The following is a 25955-nucleotide window of genomic DNA, read 5'->3' as shown; positions in this document are numbered from 1 at the left end:
TTCCCTTTTCATTAGCTTTCCTCTTAATACTTGCAGTATAAGAAATAATTTGTCCTCTAATATACGCCTTAAAAGCATCGCATCTGATAAGGCTAGAAGTTTCCTCTAACGTATTCTCTTCAAAAACAAACGTAATTTGTCTCTCCATCAACTTTAAAAATTCTTTATCAGATAAAAAGTTGGATTAAATTGCCAAAATCTATTTGTTTGAAGAAGACCAGGAATATTTAAAGATAGAAACACAGGAGCGTGATCTGAAACAGAAATCTCTTCATATTCACAGGATCGAACTAATGGAATCATTTGGCTATCAATAAAAAATAATCAATCCTGGAAAATGCAGGATGAACATGAGAAAAAAAAACAAATATTCCTTATCTACTGGATGCAAAAATGCCAGGCATCAACAATGCCACATTTCATTAAAAAAGATTTGATAAACACAGCTGATTTATTCGGTATCATTGGTTTAAAAGATGAACGATCTAAAACTGGATCTAAGCAACATTTAAAGTCTCCACCCATCACCAATGAGTACAGACGTAGATCTGGCAAAAATGAAAAAAAACGCTTTAAAAAAACTGGGTCATCTATATTTGGAGCATATACATTGGAAAATACCATTAATTTGTTATTTAGTTTCCCTGATACTATAACAAAACGCCCATTAGTATCAGAAATTACTTTATGTTAAAGAAAGGGAACTTTATTAACTATGAGGATCGAAACGCCTCTTCATAGTCATAGTCATACTTTATTGATCTCGGGGGAAATTGGTTTTCGTTACAGTTGCACCATAAATAATAAATAGTAATAAAACCATAAACAGTTAAATAGTAATATGTAAATTATGCCAGGAAATAAGTCCAGGACCAGCCTATTGGCTCAGGGTGTCTGACCCTCAAAGGGAGGAGTTGTAAAGTTTGATGGCCACAGGCAGTAATGACTTCCTATGATGCTTTGTGTTGCATCTCGGTGGAATGAGTCTCTGGCTGAATGTACTCCTGTGCCCAACCAGTACATTATGTAGTGGATGGGAGACATTGTCCAAGATGGCATGCAACTCAGACAGCATCCTCTTTTCTGACACCACCGTGAGAGAGTCCAGTTCCATCCCCACAACATCACTGGCCTTACGAATGAGTTTGTTGATTCTGTTGGTGTACACAACAGCAAACATGATAGCACTGGCCACCACAGACTCGTAGAACATCCTCAGCATCGTCTGGCAGATGTTAAAGGACCTCATTCTCCTCAGGAAATAGAGACGGCTCTGACCCTTGCTTTGGCCTGAAACAAAGAATGAAAATGAGACCCTCTCCATTGATAAAAAAAATGTGAATTGTCACACTTACGTATATGTGTATCTTGAAGAAAAACAATGGGTACCTTAAGTTTTTTAATATTGGCAAAAATCTCACTTCTTTTCACGGGGTGATTTAGTCCTTTTACATTAAAACTAAGTAAATTAATACTTTGATCCATTTTAAAGCTCTTTATAAGAAAGATTCAAATAGCATTCAGAAAAATGTATATCAAACCCAAATAATAAACCTTGAAATATATTAACTAAGCAACAGAATTGACTAGATTCCCAAATCAGCATCAAGAAAAAAGAGACTCCCCATCCCTCCTCCCCTCCCAAAGAGAGAAACTCAGTCATCAAGCAACCACTGTTTACTTCCCCTGAAGACATTCCTTTAGAAAGCCTGTTGGAACCACTCCAAGAATTCAAGGTTGTTATACTATTCCAACCAAGATAAAATAACATACTGTGAGAAACAAGCTTAGACAGGTTTATCAAACAGAAATAACAATTATTCATACTAAAAAATATTAAACAGTCATTTTCTAATATGTAGTACTTCTGTTTTTGCAAGATTTTTAGTCTATTCAATATATATATTCATTCATTTTTTTAAGTCTAAAAATTCTTGCGCCTTTTCCTTCGTATAAAACCATTTAAATGAACCGTCTTCCAATGTAATCCTCAGTTGAGTCGGAGAACGAAGAGAGGGTTTAAAATTTTTGCTGTATAACTCTGTCATAACTTTTTTGAACTTAGCACGTTCTGCCTTAACTTCTGATGAAAAATCTTGTACAATACGTATCTTTTGATCTTGGTAGTCAAACATACTTTTTCCACGGGCAGCACGAATCAGACGATCCTTCATTTGAAATTGTGGAAACATATAATGACTGATCTTGGTTGAGATTTTGAAGCTAATCCATAGATAGGTAACCTGTGAGCACAGTCAATCAAAAGCCGAGACTTCATAATATCAGGGAATAATTCCATCAAAAGATTTGCAAAGAATTCTTTAGGATTATCTCCTTCCGTTTGTTCTTTAAGTCCCAAGATTCGTAAGTTGTTCCTCCTACTTCTGTTTTCCAAATCAATAATCTTCTGTCTCATCATTTCATATAAGACACAATATATTTTTATACATAGCCAGAATATTAGGATATGTCAGATATAATTAGGCACTAGAATCCCATCAAATAATTAGTGCAAACCAGCCAGTACCTTTTTGCTTATATGATATGCAAACTTTTATTATTTTTGGTATTTGTCTGGGAAGTCTTTTTTTAATGCTGAGCTTTTTATTTATTTCTTTGCACTGGATGTGTATAAGTATGAGATATGTAATGTTATAAATGTGTTTATACTTATCAATTTTTGAGAGATTATGTCAATAATTTTGCAATAGGTGAAGCTGACTTATAATCAAGGTTGAAATTTGTGGAAATCTGAAGGTTGAGTTTATGCCACTGATTTCAAGTTTAGAAAGGCGATTCTGAATGTGCAAACTACTAAACTTGCTCTCTGAAGGAATTTGATAAAATCAATGTGGCTAATTGCATATACTAAATAACATGAGCACACTGGAGTTATTTCTGAAATAGTAAAAAAGTGAAACCTATATTCAATGGTCTCTTACCAAACTACTGATGATAGAAAGCTTAATGTGCAATCAAGACATAATCAAAGTAGCCATTTATTTGAAAATAAAAGGTTCTGGGATTAGGAATAAAAGATTGATAAATGTGTTCTGTTGCAATACTGGTTTATACTGTTACTTCTCCAAATTAATCCTCAGAAATGTTTACATTTTTTCTTTTTGTATTATAAGATAAAACTACAAAATCCAAAGATATTGAAGTAATCCCACAGGCCGAAGACATCACAGCATTTTCTGAATAGAGATGATGTAAAAACGTTCCTACCCACCTGGTTTCCTTTCACCTTCCCCTCCCCTACCTTTTTATTCTGGTGTCTTCCTCACCATTCCAGTCCCAAAGAAGTGTCTTGGCCCAAAACGTCAACTGTTTATTCATATCCAGAGATGCTGCCTGTCCTGCTGAGTTTCTCCAGCACTTTATGTTTGACACCTTAAATATATACTTTTATTGATAAAACTACTCCAATTTTAATCTGTTATTTTAATCACGAATAAAATATATGTCACAGGAGCAGGAGAATGCAAGTCAACCACTCTTACCTGCTTTGTCAGTTAATAAGAACATGACTGATCCCTTTGTAATTCCTGAAACAATCCTTCTGGGTATCAATAGAGTGAATATTGCAACCGAGTATTCATATCCTTTGACTCAAATGGAATCCTGCCCTCTTTCAGTCAAATTAATATCAAAATGTTATTTTTCTCTACTTATTGAGATCCAGTGCGCAAGAGGCCCTTCCGGCCCTTTGTGTCATCTGGCGCGGCGCTGGGTGCGGACCCAAATGCAAGACACAGACACTAAAGTACTAGGAACTGGACAGGATGAGACTAGAGTTAGGGACGTGACTGGACGCAGACTAAGAGCTGGGACAAGAACACAGACTTGGGCTAGGACATTGGCTGGGAAAGCGGGACCAGGACAAGGAACTGGGAACTAGGAGCTTAGGCTTCGACCCCGAGCCAGAGACTGGACAAGGACCCTGAACCTGGGTCTTGACTCGAGCTCAGACCCTGGTACTAGGCGATGACATGACGTGGCTACAGGACATGACGAGGCCTGGGTTCCTTGAGGCGAGAACGTGACAAGGCTTGGGTGCTTCGAGGCGAGGACGTGATGAGGCTTGGGTTCCTCGAGGCGAGGATGTGATGAGGCTTGGGTTCGGACTCCGGGCCGGAGAATGGACAAGGATCAGAACCTGGGTCTTGACTCGGGCTTAGACTCCGGAACTAGGCGAAGACATGACGTTGTCTTGAGAGACGGGACTAGACCAGGCAGCCCCTGCACAGGACGAGGCGCCACATGGACAGGACCAGGCACATGGACGGGATGAGAATACGAAGCCTTGACTTGGTACTCAGGAACAGCCAAGCCTCGGACTTGGGACAACAGGAACCTCAGAATCTTGGACTTGGGATGACAGGAACACAGAACACAGAGCCTTGGTCTTGGGGAAGACGGGAACGCAGAGCTTTGGTCGAGAGCACAGGAACACAGAGTCTTGGACTTCAGAGACAGGAACATGGAACACAGAGCCAGGACCCTTCCTTGGGAACGGGACGTAGGGCTGGGACTCATACACAGAATGCTGAACACGACGAGATGGTTCCCAACACTAGGTAGCGGCAAATGGCCAGACCTATCTTGTGAAGGCATGGACACAGAGACAGTTCAAAACAACAATAGACAGTTCCTTATCTTGCTCCGACAGTTGAACTTGACAGCAGTGCAGGCAAAGGTTACAGGTGAGGTAAGGTGAGGCTTCAGATACTGGTTTCAGGGCAAGGCTATACTTTACTTTATTGTCACCAGACAATTGATACTAGAGCGTATAATCATCATAGCGATATTTGATTCTGCGCTTTGCGCTCCCTGGAGTACAAATCGATAGTAAATAGTAAAAATTTTAATTATAAATCATAAATAGAAAATGGAAAAGGGAAAGTAAGGTAGTGCAAAAAAACCAAGAGGCAGGTCCGGATACTTGGAGGGTATGTGCCAGACCCGGGTCAGGATCCGTTCAGCAGTGTTATCACGGTTGGAAAGAAGCTGTTCCCAAATCTGGCCGTACGAGTCTTCAAGCTCCTGAGCCTTCTCCCGGAGGGAAGAGGGATGAAAAGTGTTTTGGCAGGGTGGGTTGTGTCCTTGATTATCCTAGCAGCAGTGCTCCGACAACGTGCGGTGTAAAGTGACTCCAAGGATGGAAGATTGGTTCGCGTGATGTGCTGCGCCCTGTTCACTATCTTCTGCAGCTTCTTCCGATCTTGGACAGGACAACTTCCATACCAGGTTGTGATGCTCCCTAGAAGAATGCTTTCTATGGTGCATCTATAAAAATTAGTGAGGGTTTTAGGGGACGGGCCAAATTTCTTTAGCTTTCTCAGGAAGTAAAGGCGCTGGTGGGCCTCCTTGGCAGTGGACTCTGCGTGGTTGGACCAAGTCAGGGTCATTTGTGATATTGACCCTGAGGAACTTAAAGCTTTTGACCTGTTTCACTTGTGCACCACTGATGTAAATGGGGTCGTGCGATCTGCTACTCCTTCTGAAGTCAACAACCAATTCCTTTGTCTTGCTCACGTTGAGGGATAAGTTATTGTCTTCGCACCATGCCACCAGGTTCTTAATTTCCTCTCTGTACTCAAACTTATCATTACCCAAGATACGGTCTACAATTGTGGTGTCATCAGTAAACTTATATATTGAGTTTGATGGAAACTTGGCTGTGCAGTGGGTGTACAGTGAGAACAACAGGGGGCTGAGTACACAGCCTTGTGGGGCAGCAGTGTTCAGCGTGATTGTAGAGGAGAGCTTGTCCCCTATTTTTACAGCCTGGGTCCTGTCTGTGAGGAAGTTGAATATCCAGCTGCAGATCTGAGTGCTAAGGCCCAGGTTCTGGAGCTTAGGAATCAGTTCATTTGAAATGATGGTATTAAAGGCAGAGCTGTAGTCAATGAAAAGGAACCTTACATATGCATCTTTATTCTCCAGCTGTTCGAAGGAGGAATGTAGGGGCAGAGAGATGGCATCTGCCGTTGACCTGTTGCTCCAGTAGGCGAATTGCAAAGCATTGAGGTTGACCAGTAGGCTGTAGTTGATGTGTGCCATAACCAATCGCTCAAAGCACTTCATAGCAATTGATGTCAGAGCCACAGGTCGATAGTCAGGAGGAAGGGGCAGAAAAGGGATTTAGACAGGGGGTTTATACAGGAACAATCCAGCAGCCAAGCCCTAGTCTCTGGAGGTAGTTATGTGTCTGCCCAAACAAGAATCATGTGCCTTAAATAGAACACCCAACAGAACAATGGGAAACGGATCAAAGGACCAGACCGTGAACCGGAATGCGGAGTTCATGGACCGGACCATGACACTTTGAGCCGCACTGCCCAGCAACCGCCGATTCAATCCGAGCCCAATCACGGAACAATTTACAATGACTAATTAACCTACCAACCAATACATCTTTGCACTGTGGGAGGAAACAGGAACACCCGGATGAAACTCATGCCGTCACAGTGAGGGGAATGTACAAACTGCAGATAGAAAGGGTGCAGAGGAGATTTACAAGGATGTTGCCTGGATTGGGGAGCATGCCGTATGAGAATCAGTTGAGTGAACTCGGCCCTTTTTCATTGGTGCAACGGAGGATGAGAGGTGACTTGATAGAGGTGTATAAGATGATGAGAGGTATTGATTATGCGGATAGTCAGAGGCTTTTTCCCAGGGCTGAAGCAGTTTTGAGGTGCTTGGAAGCAGGTACAGAGGAGATGTCAGGGGTAAATTTTTTACACAGAGGGTGCAGAGTGCGTGGAATGGGTTGCCGGCAAAGGTGATGGAGGTGGATATGATAGGGTCTTTTAAGACACTCCTGGACAGGTACATGGAGCTCAGAAAAATAGAGGGCTATAGGTAACCCGAGGTAATTTCTAAGGTAAGGACATGTTCGGCACAGCTTTGTGGGCTGAAGGGCCTGTATTGTGCTGTAGATTTTCTATGTTTCTAATCTATGGACTTACTTTTAAAGACTCTTCCTCACATGTTCTCAATATTTATTGCCTATTTATTTACATTTGCACTTGCAGAGTTTGTTGTCTTCTGCACTGCAGTTGATCTTTCATTGATCCTGTTCTAGTTACTGTTCTGTATATTTGCTGAGTATGCCCGCCGGAAAATGAATCTCAGGGTTGCATGTCGTAACATACGTGTATTTTGATAGTAATATTTACTTCAAACATTGATCTTTAAGTGTTATAGTAAAACAACTCATGAAAAAGATTACAAGATTTGCAGCCCTGTGACAAGGCAGTCAGCAACTCTGTACACTGCTCGGGTGCTGTGATAGAGTCATAGAACTTCAGAATTTAGGTTGTATTTAGGATTGCCTGCGTAGCATGGGTGAGTGACATTGACCGGGATTTAACAGCACATTGCTTCCAGGAGGCCTCGAGCACATTTTGAATCTTTTCCTTTATCCACCCGGAGAAGCTCTTCACATGACGGAATTTGGAGGAGAATGTCTGCTTAGGAGTCCAGTGTATCTGACTTGGTGATAACCTGTGGACCTCAGTACCAGGGATGGCAATGCGAAAGCGGACACGGATTTCAGTTCGCACATTCTTCGTTTGGAAGTCTGAGATTTTCACTTTGGAGTAGCTTGAGCGAAAACGGGGGCGAGTTGCGAGTACTTTTCACTTTGGAGTAGCGATGATGAAATCTGTGCGAGCCCAAGGTGTAGGGTTCTTCTCCTGGTGCAGAGGGAAGTGCCGAACGGGGAGGGAGTGGTGAGGAAACTCAATTCCTGTAGTATTTAATATAAAACAGGAGAGCGCCATGTGACTGACAACAGCGCTAGACCAGTATGGAAATCATTAACCATGAACGTAAAGAATGAAAAGATGTGGAACGCTTTATTCTTGTGAATATTTTATTATGAATAGTTAATTTTGCTTTAGCGTTTCTGTCGAGAGCGGAAACGGGCTGCGAGGAGATTCCCTGCGAGAACCTTTTGCTTCGAGTTTCACATGGGCCAATAAAAAGTGAAGTTTAAGCGGAACTCCCATTGTGGGAGGGGACAGAGATAGGGTGGGGGCTCTGATCGTTTATCTCCGGAGATTCCGGAGTCGCCTTTGCAGTAGCCATTGTGTGAGTCTGTGGGACAGGTAAGATCAGGTACGTTTGGTACCGGGATTCTAATGAAATTGCAACTAATGAAATGAAGTAAGGATACAGGATCAGGCGGTGTGTTGTAGCGGCTGATGTGGGAGCTGATGAGACCATTGCGATTCGTGATGACCACATCTGCAACAAGTTTGGGTAAATTTATTATCAAAGTACATATCGTCACCATATGCAATTCTGAGCTCCTCTCTGTATCGCACACATAATCCTGTATATTTCAATTAGGTCACCTCACAGCCTCCTATGCATCGATAAAACGTGCCCAACCTGGGTCGAGGTTTTTCTGTTCATCAACCCTGTCTAGTGCCTGACCACTTATTGTACATGTCAAACCCTTATTTGACTTTTCAAAAACGTCATGTTGAAGTTATCAGCGTTAAGTTCTACGTGCCTGGGTTTATAAGAAATGAGTGATAAGGAAAGATTAAGTAGGTTAGGAATTTATTCCTTGTAATGTACAAGGTAGAGGGGAGATTTGATAGAGGTACATAAAATTATGAGGGGTAGCGATAGGGTAAACGCAAGCTGGCTTTTTCCATTGAGGTTGGGTGGGACTACAATCAGAGGTCACGGGTTAAGGTTGAAAGATGAAAGGTTTAAGGGGAACATGAGGGGAAACTTCTTTGTTGAGAGGGTTGTGAGAGTGTGGAACAAGCTGCCAGCACAACTGGTGCGTGCGAGCTGGATTTCAGTGTTTATGATGGTGGGGGTATGGCGGGCTATGGTCTGGGTTCAGGTCAATGGGGGTAGGCAGTTTAAATGGTTTCGGCATGGACTGGACGGATCGAAGGGCCGCTTTCTTACCTGTACTTTTCTATGACTAAAGGGAAAAGCCAGTTAAGCTTTTGTAGCTTAACAGTGTGCTAAAGACGATGAAACATCACATTTCACAATATTGTTTCCATCGTCAGACACTTGTGCTTCATTCACGAAAGACTCCCGATCAGGCAAGTCACTTCTTAGTTTGAGAATTCATCACCATATCTATATTTCCCTTACAGTAGGATCTAATCTTACCAATAAACTACATCAAATTTTCTGGACTCTTGTGTTCCCCAGTGCACTTGTTGAACCTCAGAATTATTTTTCAATGACTTCACACAATTGAAATAGTTTCTGAAATGCTGCATGTTTTTCTCGAGTTTCAGAAATGCTTGGCTATCTGATTCTGTCGCTGGTGCTTTGCTTCCTGTACTGGCGGTACAGAGACAGGAAACAGATAACAAATATATTTGAGAAGCACGTGTACATCACAGGCTGTGACTCTGGCTTTGGAAATCTTCTGGCCCAGCGTCTGGACCAGCAGGGATTCCACGTTCTGGCTGCCTGTTTTACTGAGAAGGGTGCTGAAGAACTGAAGAGCAGGACATCATCGAGACTCAAAACAATTCAACTTGATGTTACCAAGTCTGAGAGCATTGAGAAGGCGGCAGAATTTGTAAAATCAGAGGTAAAGGGAAAAGGTAATTTAAATTTAAACCTTCAGCTTTGCCATATAGAAATTGTCAATTCTTAGATCGGGGTCGCCAACCTTTTTGCCTCTGTGGGCTGGATCACGTATTAATGAGCGGACAGTTGGCCAGATAAATGCCATTAAAAATTTTGAAATTTTGGAATTATCCATTTAAATACATCTAGTTATGTTTTGCCTCAAATTAGTGAATAACACATGCTGGAAAACCATTTGTGCTTAACCAAGGTTGCTAATTAGTAATCACAGAACTCAGTTTAGTTTTTTTGTCCCACCATTGCTGGTGCCCCATCAGTTGTGATGCCAATTAGCTTCGACACATTAAGTTTCATTTTTGACATCATTTTCAGCAAAGCTTCAAAAATGTCTGCTCCAGTAACCGTAGCCTTCATAGGAATTAATTGAATAAACCCCTCAAAAATTTGAAAAGTTGAGGTCAGTCCTCGCACAAACACCGCAAGTTGAGCAGTGTCTCTCAAGTCTGTCCTCTCATCAAGCGCAATTGAAAAAAAAATGCAATTCGTTGCAGGCATCCCTTAAACAACTTTTCACATCTGCTGACATTTCTTCAACTCGCCGGGTGATCGTTCTTGCTGACAGGATGATAGCTGCAAATAAAGATTTATTTTCAGGACAAACAATAGCCACCACTGCCAGTAAGCACTCTTTGACAAACTCTCCATTTGTAAAAGGCTTCATCTTTTCTGCAATACGTTTTGAGACTTTGTAGCTGGCACGGGTAGCTCCTCCATTTTCACTGCTTTTACAGCACTCAGCGTCTACCTTCCTGCGTTTTGCATTCATTGCCGTTGGAATTTTTTTGATTGTATTTCGAAACGCGAGTTATTCAACAAGTATCGTAGCACATGTAAATATCTGGATATTTAGCGTGGATTTCTTGTTAAAACACAGTGACGTTGTTTCTGTTTACAAATTTGAATGATCCCATCTGAAAACCTGTGCATGCACGGAGAGTATCTAATACATATTAATAAGGTAGTCTGCCTTCCCGATATTCGTATATACCAGTGTTTGGTTTGGAACCAAACGGAACCTGGGTCCAGTGTAACAGGACGCCATGCATGTCCATCAGTTGGTTGTGTGAAACACTCAGAATAAGGAAACACTGCTCGCTGGCCAGATAAGCATAGTATCTCAATATTTACTTGCGGGCCAGTCAAAATACCTTTGTGGGCCAGATCTGGCCCGCGGGCCGTAGGTTGCCAACCCCTGTCTTAGATCATATTGCTTAATGTGAACTGTCCCTGTTTCTCAAATAAAGAGGGTCTAATCTGTTCTGTCGTGGGTTACTAAGAACAAACCATATTCTGGAAGAATTAAAACTAGAACGTTTATTTACAACAGCAAACAGCAAGTACATCTTTAACATACAGTTTCTAGATCATTCTCTCATTTCCGCGCATGCTCATAACTCTTTCCAATCACGTTCTTGCACGTGATGTCACCACATCTTCCTTTCCTTAAAAAGAAAAACAATTAGCAACATTAAACAAACAGAAGCATCATTTAACATTTCTCGAACAGTCTCTCTGGGGGTTTAAGAACATAAGTAGACCTTCTAAGTGGTTAACACAGTTCTTGTGTTTCGTTGTTATTTCCTTGTTTCGTCCGGTCTGCAACAGTTAAGTAAAACTCTGAAGTTGGCTGTTTCTTAAAGTCTTTGAGAAGAAATTGCAATTCATCCATTAACTGTGTAATTTCTTTTTTATGCTGAGACTTCATCATTTCAATAAAACTTCTCAATTCCTTCACTTGTGCTTTCACTTCTTCAATTGGATCCTGATTCTTGTCACTCTTTGGCTTCAGATCCGTATTGTACTGTACCGGCAAGTTTAGCCTCTGTCCATTGTATTCTGACTCTGTATCACTGTCCAGGCCTAAGACTCTTTTTACCAAATTCAGGCAGATAAACCCAATATTGACTGTACATTTTTTGGCACTACCACAAATGAAAGTATGTGCTCAATATTTTTGTGTGATACTTTTTCCGCACATGTTCCTTTAACTGGAATGTCTGCACCTGAATACCCAGTCACTTTTATATTTGTCTGATGTAACTTTGGTCTTGGCTTTAATGCATTAAACTCAGATTCTGCAAGAACATTTACTTGTACTCCAGTATCTAATTTAAACAGAATAATATTTCGGTTCACTTGCAATGGCAAAGTCCACTCATTCTTACTTGTTTGTTTTCACAAAGCACATCTATATAAAACTACTCACATACATTTTCAAGCACAGCATTTACGTGCTTTATTTCCGTTTTACTTCTGCAACAGCATTAAAAATGATTACTCTTACCACAGTTGTTGCACATTTTCCAATAGGCTGGACACTTTTTAGGTCAGTGCTCCCGCCCACAGTGATCACAAAGTTTTTTCCTTTCAGATGACATCTTGTTCTCTGTCGGTTTCGTTGCCGTTTTATTATTTTTTCTAATATGTTTGTGAACAACATGAAGGTTGCAATTCTCAATAAAAAGTTCGTTAGCCTGTGACGTCACCGACTCAGGAGCTTTGCAGAGTGCCACAGCTTTTTCCAAATTCAAATCTAGTTCTAATAGTCTTTCTCTCAGACCATTATCCAGAATGCTGCAAACAGTTCTGTCTTTAATGAGAGACTCTGTAAACTCTGCAAACTTGCATCTTTTACTGTGGTTTCTCAACTCCCTAACAAATTGATCAATCGTTTGACCAGGTCTCTGCCGACATTAGAAAAAATTGTAGCAGTCATACGTCACATCACACTTCGGTATACAAAATGCTTCAAATTTGTTGATTAACACTTTTAGATTCAAATTATCTACATTTTCTCATCCCCTATTACGTGGAGTAGGATCGCTGCTTTCATTTTTTCTGTTTTATTTTATGCTCCGATCACCGATAAATAAATTTCAAAATGCTGTTTAAATCTTTTCCAATTTTCAGCTACGTTTCCAGTCAGCTGAAGCGTTGATGGGGATTACAGAACTTCCATTTTTAAAGCTGTTAGCAAACAACGAAAAAGTTTGTGCTCTTTTTGTTCGATTATCTTCACTTCTGCCGTGTTAGCGAAACGAATTATTCTTCCAGACCGACTTCTGACACCATGTTGTGTTCTTTACACGTATCGTGGGTTACTAAGAACAAACCATATTCTGGAAGAATTAAAGCTAGAACTTTTATTTACAACAGCAAGTACGTCTTTAACATACAGTTTCAAGATCATTCTCTCATTTCTACGCATGCTCATAACTCTGTCCAATCATGTTCTTACACATGACAGGTGATATCACCATATGTTTAAAAATGTAAAGCAGTAAATGTGTTTTGAAAATCTTCAGTAATCAAATCAGTTTTAATATCACTGGCTTTTGTTGATAAATTTGTCAATTTTCTGGCAGTAGTACAGTGCAATACCAAATAGAGAAGATAAAAAAGTGTTAAGGTGTTCTACAAAACAAAATGCTGGAGGAACTCAGCAGACCAAGCAGCATCTATGGAAATGAATAAACAGTTGGCGTTTTGCCCCTAGACCCTTCTTCAGGACTGGAAAGGAAGGGGAGAATTCAGAGTAAGAAGATAGAAGGAAGGAAGATGTGCAAGGTGGCCGATGATAATTGAAACTGGGAGAGTGGGAGGGAGTGGGAAGTTGATTGGTAAAAGAGATAAAGGGTAGCCATCACATTTGCTTCAGAACTGAAAAGGCATACAGTAATATTCCATATTTGTAAATTCTCTATTTGAAGGGGCTTTTATATATAAATATAAAATACACATACACATAGAGCCAGGGTGTATAAGACTTTTGCACAGTACTGTATTTCTCAACATGGAGCAGGGAGCAAGTATGTAAATCTGGCAAGAGCAAATAGGAATGGCGACAGTGGGGCGCCGAGGGAGGGGAGTGGGTCAGGCAACAGAGAAATTATGCCGGGGTAGAGGTGGTCTGGGTGCAGACACACTCCACCCTGAGACATGAGACAAGGTCATTTGAGATTCTAAACAGTTTGCTTATTGATCATTACAGACTGTCTTTTTGGTGCTCATCTACGCTTGTCCATTAGTACCTCCCAAACACAGCCAGCATGCTTATAGGAACACCATTGACTCGAAATCACACACATTCTGCCTTGGAAATATGTTGCCACTTCCACATCATTGAATCTAAACCCTGCAACTTGCAACCAACATACATATCTTCAACCGATATACAACAGTTCAAGCAGATGGTTCTCCATATCTTTATGAAGGGGATATCAATTTGGAAGGCAAATGCTAGCCTTTCAAGTGAAACCCATGTATCATAATAGCAACAAAAAATGAAAAGGCAGCTTAAAAGGCTTGGGACAGGCATGTTCATGGAATTAATCCTGTGTGTAAAATTCAATATGAATTCCATAGGACATAGGAGCAGAATTTGGCCATGTAGCCCACTGGGTCTGCTCTGTTATTTCATCAATGCTGATCCATTTCCCTCTCAGCCCCAACCTCCTGCCTTCTCCCCATAACCTTTCATGCCCTGACTAATCAAGAATGCACCAACCTTTGCCTTAAATATATCCAACCACTTGGCCTTCACAGCCGCCCATGACAATAAATTCCACGGATTCACCACCCTCTGGTTAAAGAAATTCCTCCCCACCTTCATCCTAAATGTATAGCGCTCTATTCTGAGGCTGTGCCTTCTGGCCCTAGGCTCCCCCACCATTGGACGAAGTGAAGGTGTTGCATTTTAGAAGGTCAAACGCAAGAGGAAAGTAAATGGTAGGAGCATTGCGGTGACTAGTGGGGTACCGCAAGGCTCAGTGCTGGGACCCCAGTTGTTTACAATATATATTAATGACTTGGATGAGGGAATTAAATGCAGCATCTCCAAGTTTGCGGATGACACGAAGCTGGGTGGCAGTGTTAGCAGTGAGGAGGATGCTAAGAGGATGCAGGGTGACTTGGATAGGTTGGGTGAGTGGGCAAACTCATGGCAGATGCAATTTAATGTGGATAAATGTGAAGTTATCCACTTTGGTGGCAAAAATAGGAAAACAGATTATTATCTGAATGGTGGCCGATTAGGAAAAGGGGAGGTGCAACGAGACCTGGGTGTCATTATACACCAGTCATTGAAAGTGGGCATGCAGGTACAGCAGGCGGTGAAAAAGGCGAACGGTATGCTGGCATTTATAGCGAGAGGATTCGAGTACAGGAGCAGGGAGGTACTACTGCAGTTGTACAAGGCCTTGGTGAGACCACACCTGGAGTATTGTGTGCAGTTTTGGTCCCCTAATCTGAGGAAAGACATCTTTGCCATAGAGGGAGTACAAAGAAGGTTCACCAGATTGATTCCTGGGATGGCAGGTCATTCATATGAAGAAAGACTGGATGAACTGGGCTTGTACTCGTTGGAATTTAGAAGATTGAGGGGGGATCTGATTGAAACGTATAAGATCCTAAAGGGATTGGACAGGCTAGATGCGGGAAGATTGTTCCCGATGTTGGGGAGGTCAAGAACGAGGGGTCACAGTTTGAGGATAGAGGGGAAGCCTTTTAGGACCGAGGTTAGGAAAAACTTCTTCACACAGAGAGTGGTGAATCTGTGGAATTCTCTGCCACAGCAAACTGTTGAGGCCAGTTCATTAGCTATGTTTAAAAGGAAGTTAGATATGGCCCTTGTGGCTACAGGGGTCAGGGGGTATGGAGGGAAGGCTGGGTTCTGAGTTGGATGATCAGCCATGATCATAATAAATGGCGGTGCAGGCTCGAAGGGCCGAATGGCCTACTCCTGCACCTATTTTCTATGTTTCTATGTTTCTATTAAGGACACAGGCTTTCAGTTGGATTTTGGGGTGCAGCTGCATAACTCCCTAAAAGTGGCAACATGGGTGGATGAGATGGTAAAGATAGCAGAAGGGCATTGAGTGTACAAATTGGGAGTTCATGTTGAAGCATGTAAAACAGTAGTTGGGTCACATTTGGAGTATTAAGTGCAGCAACTATATTTCATTAGAAGGTCGAGGAGAATTGTTTGTCACCCAGAACACTCGCAAATGTCTACAAATGTACCATGGAAAGCATTCTAACTGGTTCCATCACTGTCTGGTATTGGGGTGGGGGTGGGGGGTCTACTGCACAGGATTGAAACAAGCTGCAAAGAGTTGTGAACTTAGTCAACTCCATCATGGCACTAGACTCCGTAGTACCCAGGACACCTTCAGAGAGCAATGCCTCAAAAAGACGGCATCCATCATTAAGGACTCCCACCACCCAAGTTATGCTTCATTCTCATTCCTACCATAAGGGAGGACGTACAGAAGCCTGAAGGCACACAATCAATGATTCAGGAGCATGCAAATATACAGATATTACTACTGCCAATTCCATGCCTTTCCAATCCTCTCTGCAACTGAAAACCAATTTATTTTCTCATTGACCTACGTCTGATGAAGGGTCTTTGATCTGAAGCATTAACTCTGTTACAGTTTGCACGGATGTTTTCATAAGACCATAAAGAATAGGAGCAGAATTAGGCCATTCATCCTATTGAGTCTAAGGGGATGTCATGTTATCCTCCTGTGCTCTGCCTCCAAAGGCAGGAGATCCACGGTGGTGTAGTGTTTAGCACAGCACTTTACAATACGGTTGACCCTGGTTCAGTTCCCGCCTCTGCTTGTAAGAGTTTCTACGTACTCGCCGTGTACATGTGGGTTTCTTGGGTGACTCCATTTCCTCTCACGATCCAAGGAAGTACTGGTTGGTAGGTTAATTGGTCATTGTAAATTGTCCTGTGATTAGGCTCGGGTTAAATCGGGGGAGTTCTGAGTGGCGTGGGTTTAAGGGGCGCAAGGGACTGTTCACACTCTATCTCAATAAATGAATCCTTTGTTAGATATGGTTTCCATGCTCTTAAGAGTATTGCTGACATTTTCTGTAGGTTGATTGAATTCCGTGTTGTCTTTGGAGTGACTGTTCTGATTTGATTTCTGGTTGGTTAGGACACAGCAGGAACAGTACATTTTGGCTCAGGTAAGTGAGTACCACAATTAAGTCAAAGTTTCATGGAAATAGTTTAAAAGGTATACAAAGAAAGAGACAAACCATCAGTTAACTGACTCTAATTAGGAACAGCTCAGCAACAGTCTCCTGTCCCAATTAAACACCATGATGTTCCAAATAAAGAAAGGGCATCCTGGCTGTTTTCTCGATTTTCTGTTTTTATTCTTTGTGTCAAATAGGAGACTGATTAACCGATGGCTCAATTAATTGGAATCCACTGCCGTGATTAAATTTATTTCTTAGACTTTTGAATTGAATTGACTTTATTTCTTACATCTTTCATATACATGAGTAAAGATCGTTGTTACGTCTCTGTCTAAATGTGCAATTTATAGTAATTTATAACAAATAGTATATCCAACAGGACAATCAGTGTAACATAGAAGTACGATTGTATCAGCATCAATTAATTCATCTGATTGCCTGGTGGAAGGAGCTGTCCCGGAGCCTGTTGGTCCTGGCTTTTATGCTACGGTACCGTTTCCCGGATGGTAGCAGCTGGAACCGTTTGTGAGTTGGGGTGACTCAGGTCCCCAGTGATCCTTCAGGCCCTCTTAACACACCTGTCTTTCTGATTCTGGAGGGTGGAGGTACTGTTATGTCCACCCCCTCCCACCCCACCCATTTAGTTTGCTGTTTTATTTCTAGCTACGAGCTCTCAATGCCTAATTGTAAGTTTGCAGCTGTTGTTGATTACTTTTATTTGTGTTGTTGGCAACTAACCGTCATCATCAGATTGACCATTCTGAAGCAGGAAGCACTTTGTTTGGAGTCAAGGGAGTTTTGATCAATATTTGAATCCGTCTTTTGTGAGAATGCCTAAAATACTGTCTTTTCACTCAGCTGCTTGCATACTGTGATATATTGGTGATCATTAAAACAGTCTTCAAACTATAACTACACTGGGAATGGAGTCTACCTATCTGCCTAGCTTAAGGAAACGGGGAAAGCTCTTGAGTGAAGGCAGAAAAGGTGTCCCTGCATCTAGTGCGAGTCAGTTCCATTAAATTCCTGGCATCCTTTTGATCTGTGGCACTTGCAGTCTTTTGAGCGAGTGTAGTGGGTTTGGTTGATTAGACCCAAACAATCTGTGTTTCCAGGAGATGTGCTAACAAGCATACAAGAACAATAAAGTAATTTAAGCCTATTTATTTTCATAAAATAGAAAGCACAAATAAAGCACACAAAATACAAAGAGTTCAGAGCTCACGATTCTTAGATACTACTTGTTGCTGTGTCACGGGGAGCTCGGAATTTCGACTCACTCATGAAACCACCCCTGGGTCCAAGCTCTGATCGTGACTTCCAGTCAGTGCAAAGTACAAAAAATCAGTGAAAGGCACCCCAGTAAATACAAGTGTGATAAGCATAGAGAGACCCAGAAACAGTCAAACTCTTTGATCTTTTGTTCTCATGCCTGTGTTTTATTCAAACAATATGTGTTCATTAACACAGTGTTCAGCTTATCCTTCTAAATCAATTATAATAGGCATCCGTTAGTCTCGTGAGACCATGGATTTGCGCCTTGGAAGGTTTCCGGGGCGCAGGCCTGGGCAAGGTTGTATGGAAGACCGGCAGTTGCCCATGCTGCTAGTCTCCCCACTCCACGCCACAGATGTTGTCCAAGGGAAGGGCACTAGGGTCGGTACAGCTTGGCACCGGTGTCATCGCAGAGCAATGTGTGGTTAAGTGTCTTGCTCAAGGACACAACACGCTGCCTCAGCTTAGGCTCAAACTAGCGACCTTCAGATCACTAGACTGACGCCTTAACCTCTTGGCCACGCACCAACACTTCTAAATTAATTAAACACTTTAATAGTTACTATTCATCCATTACTCCACCAAGAATTTAAATATAAGACAAGGAGCATGATGAACCTGTAACACCAGGGCAACAGCATTAACGTTTTGTATGTGGACTGCATATAAGTGTGTGTGTGTGTCTGTGTGTGTGTGTATATATAAAAATATAATTTTTTTTGGCTTCAATGTGGGTTTTATGTGTGAAATCACAAGACACTATTAGGGGCCAATCAATTATAATAAAGGGTAATCTGACATTAAATCTTTTTTTTGTTCATTTCAACAATTATAGGACTCTGGGGGCTGGTTAACAATGCTGGCATCACGAACACCAGTGCACCTATTGACTGGCTTATGATAGATGATTTCAGAGCTGTGTTGAATGTCAACCTGGTTGGACTTATTGAGGTCACACTAAGTGTACTTCCACTGATAAAGCGGGCACAAGGCAGAATAGTGAATATTGCAAGTGTATTTGGAAGGATCAGCCCTGTAAGTGGACCATATTGCATCTCTAAATTTGGTGTAGAAGCCTTCAATGACAGTCTCAGGTGAGTTTGAAATGAAGATGCTCTCCTTGATACTTCTGTTTATGTATTAACATAATAGAGTAGAGTTCTTTTAATCTGGCATTTTGTTTTTTGGGAATCCTGGTGGTTCACTATCCGACTTGCTCCTGCTTCTGAATATTAGCCAGGAACTGAGAGTGAGCCCTGAGCCAAGACCTGGTACCAGGGCTTGGGGACCAGAGCACCAGGGGCCAGGAAATTTGTCATCTTTGCGGCTGGAGTCAGGGACCAGAGTGCTTGTATATTTCCTCTTCCCTTTAGACTCTATGGTAGTGATGGGGGAAGAAGGAAATGGCTGATGAACTGAATGGGTATTTTGCATCAGTCTTCACTGTAGAAGACACTAGCAGTATGTCAGAGATTTGAGAATGGCAGGGGATAGAAGTGAGTGAAGTTGTCATTACTAAGGAGAAAGTTCTTGGGAATCTGAAAGGTCTGAAGGTAGCTAAGTTACCTGGACCAGATGGTATATACCCCAGCATTCTGAAAGAGGTAGCTGAAGAGATTCTGGAGGCATTGCTAATGATCTTTCAGGAACCAATTGATTCTGGCATGGTTTTGGAGGAATGGAAAATTGCAAATGTCACTCCACTCTTCCAGAAGGGAGGAGGGAGAACAATGGAAACTGTAGGCCAGTTAGTCTGACATCAGTGGTTGGGAAGATGTTGGAGTTGATTCTTAAGGATGTAGTTTCAGTGTAGTTGGAAACACATGATAAAATAGGCTGAAGTCAGCATGGTGTCCTTAGGTGAAAAACTGCCCTGACAAATCTGTTGGAATTCTTTGAAGAAATAACAAGCAGGATAGATAAAGGAGAATTGGTGGATGTTGAATACTTGGATTTTCTGAAAGCCTTTAACAAGTTGCCGCACATGTGGCTGCTTCAGAAGCTAAGAGCCCATGGTATTACAGGAAAGATACTCGTGTGGATAAAGCAGTGGTTGATTGGCAAGAGGGAAATAGTGGGAATAATGTAAAAGGAGAGAAAATTTGAGGTGCAAAGGGCCTTGGGAGTCCTCATGCAAGATTCCATAAAGGTTAATTTTTTATTTGAGTTTGTGGTAAGGATGGAAAATGTAATGTTCACATATATTTTGAGAGGACTAGAATATAAAGCAAGGATGTAACTGAGGTTTTATAAAACATTGGTGAGGCCTCACTTGGTGTACTGTGAGCAGTTTTAAGCCCCTTATCTAAGATAAAATTTGCTGATATTGGAGAGGGTTCAAAGAAGGATGACAAAAATGATTCTGGGATTGAAAGGTTTGTCATATGAGGAGTGTTTGCTGGCTTCAGATGTCTATTCACTGAAATTCAGAAGATTAAGGGGTGATCTCATTGAAACATTGATTGTTGAAGGGCCTGGACAGGAAGTATGCGGAGGCGTTTCCTGTGGTGGAGGAGTCTAAGACTAGAGGACACAGCCTCAGAATAGAGGAACGTCCATTTACAACAGAGATGAGGAGGAATTTCATTAGCCAGAGAGTGGTTAATCTGTGAAATTCATTGCCTCATATGGCTGTGGAGGCCAGATCGCTGGGAACACTTAAGACAGAAATCTCAACAGAAATAGCGACTGTACACCTTTCCATAGATGCTGGCTGGCCTGCTGTGTTCCTCAGGAATTTTGTGTGTGTTACCTACTTATTCAACCTTCTTTTTAATGAACATCATTTTGTATTTTATTTTCATTTTTAATCTTTACTCTTTGTAAATCACCTGGAATTACATCTTCTGTAGGAAAGATGCTCTATAACTTTGTTATTATTATTATTATTATTATTATTATTATTACTTCATAAAAGATTGACTGGGTCCCCTCATAGTCTATCATTTAAAGCAGCTTGAACATTATAATACATAAAATAAAAAAGGACAAAGTAAACAAAAGCCGGTAGATAAAAGTTCATAACAACATGATGGTTTTAATTTGTAATTTTGCAGGAGAGATGTGAAGTGTTTTGGAGTGAAAGTAGCTTGTATTGAGCCAGGTTTTTTCAAAACATCCTTGACTAATATGGACTACATAGTGCAGCAAATGAACAGGCTGTGGAGTAGGTTACCACCAGACGTACAAGAAGAATATGGGCATGATTTCACAGATAAAGGTTAGTTGTTTTTATCTTACATATATTTAGATGTTTTTAATTAAAGATATCCAATTAGGAAGCTTCTCTTAATAAATATTATTCATCCACTGCTATGCTTCACCTGGAGATAGCAGAATAGTGTAGAAAATGCAAAATCCATTTTTTGAGTTTTTTATGTTTATATATAAATTGTTCAAATGAATTGGTTCAATTTAATATAGAGAATGTATACAGCCTGAAATTCTTAACCTTCACAGACATTCACAAAACAATAAAACCCAAAGAATGAATGATAGAAACATCAGAAACGTAAAGCCCAGCCTCTCCTTCACACCTTCCATGCACAAGCAGCAGCTGAGGCACTGATTTCCTCTCCCTCCCCACCCCACCACCCTCCCATCATGCAAGTGTACGGGGTCTTTGTTTTATTACATTTAAAATGGCGACTTTGTTATGTTAATCTGGGGAATGCGGCTTTGTTGTGCTTTAACGCTGAAGAGAGTTTGCACTAACAGTTGTTTTACTTTAAAATGAGATAACAGGGTTCTATTAGCCAATGGGTGGTTATGTATCGTTTTGTTTTCGGATACCATGCTGTATGATATGACTGTGGACTGAGTTTTGGCGGGGAGTCAGAGGAGAGACGAGGAAGACCGCAGACGTGTGGAGAGACTCCCGTCGATCACTCAGGGTGGTCCCGAGCCGTGAGTCGACGGAATTAGGGTGGTCGTCTGAAGTCCAATTGAGCTCCAACGTAGCGCGCAAAGAACTTGGACTTTGATAAATGTTGGCGCCTTTTTTTTCATTACTTTCCTCTCTGTATCAAATGTATATTAATGTCATAGAATTAGTAATATCTGTAAAGTGTATTTGTTAAAATTTACTGGGTGTGCTGGCTGATGATTGATGTTTGTGATTGATTCGGGCGGCAACCGACCCTGTGGGGAGTGTTGAGGCGGGTGCTGGGCTGGATTTCCCCGAGACATACACGAGCCAATATAACTGAATGTTACACAAGCAATAGCAAAAGCCCCCATAAAGACCCGGATCTGGAGTCCCATGAAAACCTACGGTCCATAATCAGCACTTCGGTTCCTCAGGCAGGTTTTCTCTCTCCCTCCATCGAGGGAGGGGAAGAAGAGAGAGGGGCGAGAGGGAGAGAGAGAGGAGAGAGAAGAGAGAGGGAGAGAGAGAGAGAGGCTGACAGCTTGCTCCACTCTTTTACAACCCTCAGGTTCCCTCTAAACTTTTCACTTTTCACTCTTAACCCATGACCTCTGGTTGCAGTCCCACCCAACCTCAGTGGGAAAAAGCCTGCTTGCATTTACCCGACATATACCCCTCCTAATTTTGTATACCAAATCTGCTCTCAATCTTTTACGCTCCAAGGAATAAAGTCCTAACTCATTTAATACTTTCTTATAACTCAGGTCTTCCAAACCTGGCAACATCCTTGTAAATTTTCTCTGTACTCTTTCAACCTTATTTACTGCTGTGTCTGTAGACTTTAAACTATTGACACAATAGTAGATAGTCTATAGTGACACTGATGTAAAATTTCATTTAAAAATTCCTTTTTTCCTGTATCATAGAAAATAGGCCACCTTTCGGTGGTGTGAGTCAGGAATCTTGATTTTAAACTGTCAAAGATTTCAGAGAATGGAACCACAATTTGGAGCGTTAATACACACAGTTTCAGTAATTCTATATGTCGTAATAATGCAAAGTGAATGTGAGGAAGGAGTACAGATGGTCCATTCATTCTAGATTGCATGGTTGCATCCCAGTTCCTCAAACCGCCAGCCCACTAGCAGCAGCTGCATGCAGTCTCCTAGAAGGAGAGGAAGCCGATATACCCAGCATCAATTGAAGAAAAAGAATCCATTAAATTCTTCCTCAGTCACCTGGGTTACAAGAGACACGAGGAGTAATAAAATGGGATTTTATTGGAGTGAGAGGCTGGAGATATAAAAATTGAGGTCTGTCAGGGACTTCCTGTTTGATTTCAGGTAGCAAGAACCATTTCTTGGAGAAGAGGCAGGAACTCCACCTGTTTCCTCTTGTGAGAGCATACAGGTTGTTGTGTATTTCAACAATATTTGAGTAATCTTGTGTATATATTGATTGATTAAACAGTTTTGTAAAAATGTAAAACTATGGCAATTACAAATGTCATCACACTACCACATGATGCACGTGCGCCTCGCTAAAAGTAAGCTCAGAGTTAGACCACATTTCACCAGTGTGGTGAATTTGTTACAATAGACAATAGGTGCAGGAGTAGGCCATTCAGCCCGTCGAGCCAGCACCGCCATTCACTGTAATCATGTTACCACTTGCAGCTATGGAGGCCAGGTTGCTGGGTGTATTTAAGACAGAGATTGATAGGTTCTTGATTGGACATGGCATCAAAGGTTGTAAGAAGGAGGCTGGGAACTGGGTTGAGGAGGAGAAAAAAGGATCCACCATGATTGAATGGCGGAGCAAACTCGAGGGCCAGACGGCCTCATTCTGCTCCTATGTCTTGTGGTCTTGTTTCGGACTCCCAGATCTTCCTGGTTTGGAGTTACAAAACATAACACCGAGAGTGAGCCTTTACTGCACAAGTCAACAACTCATCACAAAAATTAGCAGACTCCTAGGAAAATAAAATCTATCTGAAAACACTTCACCTTTCCTTTGTGCAAACAATATGTATCTCTAATACTCTGCCATCTGTTAAATATGCAGCTTATCAATATCATAGTTGAAAAACATTTTTCTTTAAATGTACTTTTCATATTGTTTTACAGTCTCTTCAAAACTGACAACCAAAGTGGAGAAGCAATTAAACCCAGATTTGATGAAAGTGGTGTGGTGCCTGAATCATGCTCTGACTTCTCTTCATCCTCGTACTCGGTACTCTGCTGGAATCGATGCAAAGATTTTTTGGATTCCTCTCTCCTACATGCCAACTGCTATCTCTGATTTTCTGCTCAGTAGAGATAAAATCAAGCCAGCAAAAGCTCTCTTTTAGCATTGTTTTGGGATTGAGTATGATGAAGAGGAAATAGTACTAGTGACACGAATGTAAAATATGATGTGATCCCTTTCTTTCTGTATCATAGAAAACAGGCAATGTTATTCCTTTCTCTGGTGTCAGTCAGTATCTTAACTTTCAAAACTATCAAAGATTTTGGAGAATAGAATCAAAATTTGGAGTAAATTTGAGGTGTGGATTTTGAGGTGTTATCAATTAAAAGGCATTTATCACTGCTGACGTTTCAATATTCTGGTCAAAAATAAAAGGTCACAAATTGATTTATGTGTCTTTCTTGATTTTGTAGTTTGTTGTATTGTATAAATATATATTTTACAAATGTTAAGAAATGTTCCTCAGCCACCCAGTTGAATTTTTGGAAGGTAGTGAATGAATCCTTTCAAGTCTTTTTAGAGTTTACAGAGAACTGTGTAAAGAGAGCTCCCAGAAACATCCAGTGAGAGACAGTAATGATTACAGTAATGCCTGCTAATGATTAGGTCAGAGGAGAATGGCCAGACTGGTTAAGTTTACAGGACGGTGACAGTAATTCAAGTTCAGCTGGAGGGGTAGCCAATCAGGACCGAGGCAAGCAATGGACTCCTACTTAAATGTGAGCAGTCCCAGAGAGAAACACCAAAAACTCTGCACTGAGAATGTTACCTCGACTGCTGATGAAATGCCTGCAGGCTAATTGCAAAGTGAAAACAGATCTCTACAAAGTGATCTAAATTAATTACAAATATAAAACATAAATAACTGATTGCGTAAGTATTCACCCCTCCCCCTTAACATGAGACACCAAGTAATCACTGGTGCTGTCAATTGGTTTTGGAAGTCACAGAGCTGGTTAAATGGAGATTTGTTTTTGGAGGCCTGTATGCAGTCAAGGTGTTTCAATTGATTGTTGTGAAAATACACTGGTCTCTGGAAGGGTCAACTATTGGTGAGTCAGTATCCTGGGGAAAAACTACACCATGAAGACAAAAGAACACTCTAAACAACTCTGTGAAAAGGTTATTGAAAAGCACAAGTCAGGAGTTGGATACAATAAAATTTTCAAGTCACTGAATATCAAAAAAAAAGCCAAATTAAACCCACCGATTCAATGTTGTAAAACAATAAAAGATGAAAACTCCCGGTGCGGGGGAGGGGGCGAATACTTTTGGTGGGCACTGTTTATGACCTTTGCAGATTACTGTATGCTCACGGTATACCTATGCCCACACAATCTTTCTCTTTGAAGATTCTTTTCATTTTCTGACAGGAACCCAAAGTATAGACAATGTTTGGTGGAAAAAAAGACAGAACAAATAACTATTTATATATCTGTAATTCATTGTTAAACCTAGTCAGAAGCAAATCCATAATAATGCTTTGTGATTATTCTCTGATGACCGTTCCCTCTGAAAGGAAGCTTGTAGGCTCTGGAAAGTGTTTGAAATCTGTGGCCAAAAAAAACCAGCTCATTCAATTTTTAAACATAAGTGATTGTTTCTGCAGATGATGGATATCCAGAGTAGTACACATGAAATGCTGCAGGAACTCAGCAGGACAGGCAGTATCTTTGGAAAAGAAATGAACAGTCAATTATCTTAACACTTACAAAGTTCAAAATAATGTGCAAAATTAAACATTAAAAATTAAAATATTTGGTCAGAACAATGTCACTGGAGATCACATTGATCCCCCATCCACTGATGGCTTGTAATTCATCTCCAGTAAATCATTATAATGCCACTGTTAATAAGTACAAGACCAGTAGGATTCTGTACATAATATCACGGTGATGGGCACGTGGCCAAGTAGTTAAGGCAT

The 25955-nt window shown here is 41.1% G+C and overlaps 1 protein-coding gene across 5 annotated transcripts; it reads left to right on the top strand.

Annotated features, from left to right (window-relative positions):
• Positions 1 to 7313: 7313 nt before the first annotated feature.
• On the top strand, positions 7314 to 24412 carry LOC134348656 (retinol dehydrogenase 7-like). 5 transcript variants are annotated; one of them, XM_063052405.1, is made up of 5 exons: positions 7314 to 7353; positions 9285 to 9599; positions 18752 to 19010; positions 20973 to 21136; positions 23911 to 24412. In XM_063052405.1, exons 1-5 carry the CDS (start codon positions 7350 to 7352, stop codon positions 24132 to 24134), a joined length of 966 nt encoding a protein of 321 aa, XP_062908475.1. In that variant the 5' UTR covers positions 7314 to 7349; the 3' UTR covers positions 24135 to 24412. The 5 variants fall into 5 exon arrangements, with proteins under 5 accessions (XP_062908475.1, XP_062908477.1, XP_062908476.1 ...); XM_063052407.1 differs by lacking the exon at positions 7314 to 7353 and adding an exon at positions 8091 to 8117; XM_063052406.1 differs by lacking the exon at positions 7314 to 7353 and adding an exon at positions 8108 to 8127.
• The last annotated feature ends 1543 nt before the right edge of the window (positions 24413 to 25955 follow it).

The sequence above is a fragment of the Mobula hypostoma genome, chromosome 6 (genome assembly GCF_963921235.1).
Source record: "Mobula hypostoma chromosome 6, sMobHyp1.1, whole genome shotgun sequence".
NCBI lineage: Eukaryota > Metazoa > Chordata > Chondrichthyes > Myliobatiformes > Myliobatidae > Mobula > Mobula hypostoma.
Note: the sequence above shows the minus strand (reverse complement) of the source record. Positions and strands in the feature narration are given on the sequence as shown.

Coding starts and splice junctions, on each gene's coding strand:
- LOC134348656 (XM_063052403.1), top strand. CDS start 8,214: ATGTGGGAGCTGATGAGACCATTGCGATTCGTGATGACCACATCTGCA. Junction 8,272..9,278: donor CACATCTGCAACAAGTTTGG/GTAAATTTATTA, acceptor GTTTTTCTCGAG/TTTCAGAAATGCTTGGCTAT. Junction 9,600..18,751: donor ATCAGAGGTAAAGGGAAAAG/GTAATTTAAATT, acceptor CAACAATTATAG/GACTCTGGGGGCTGGTTAAC.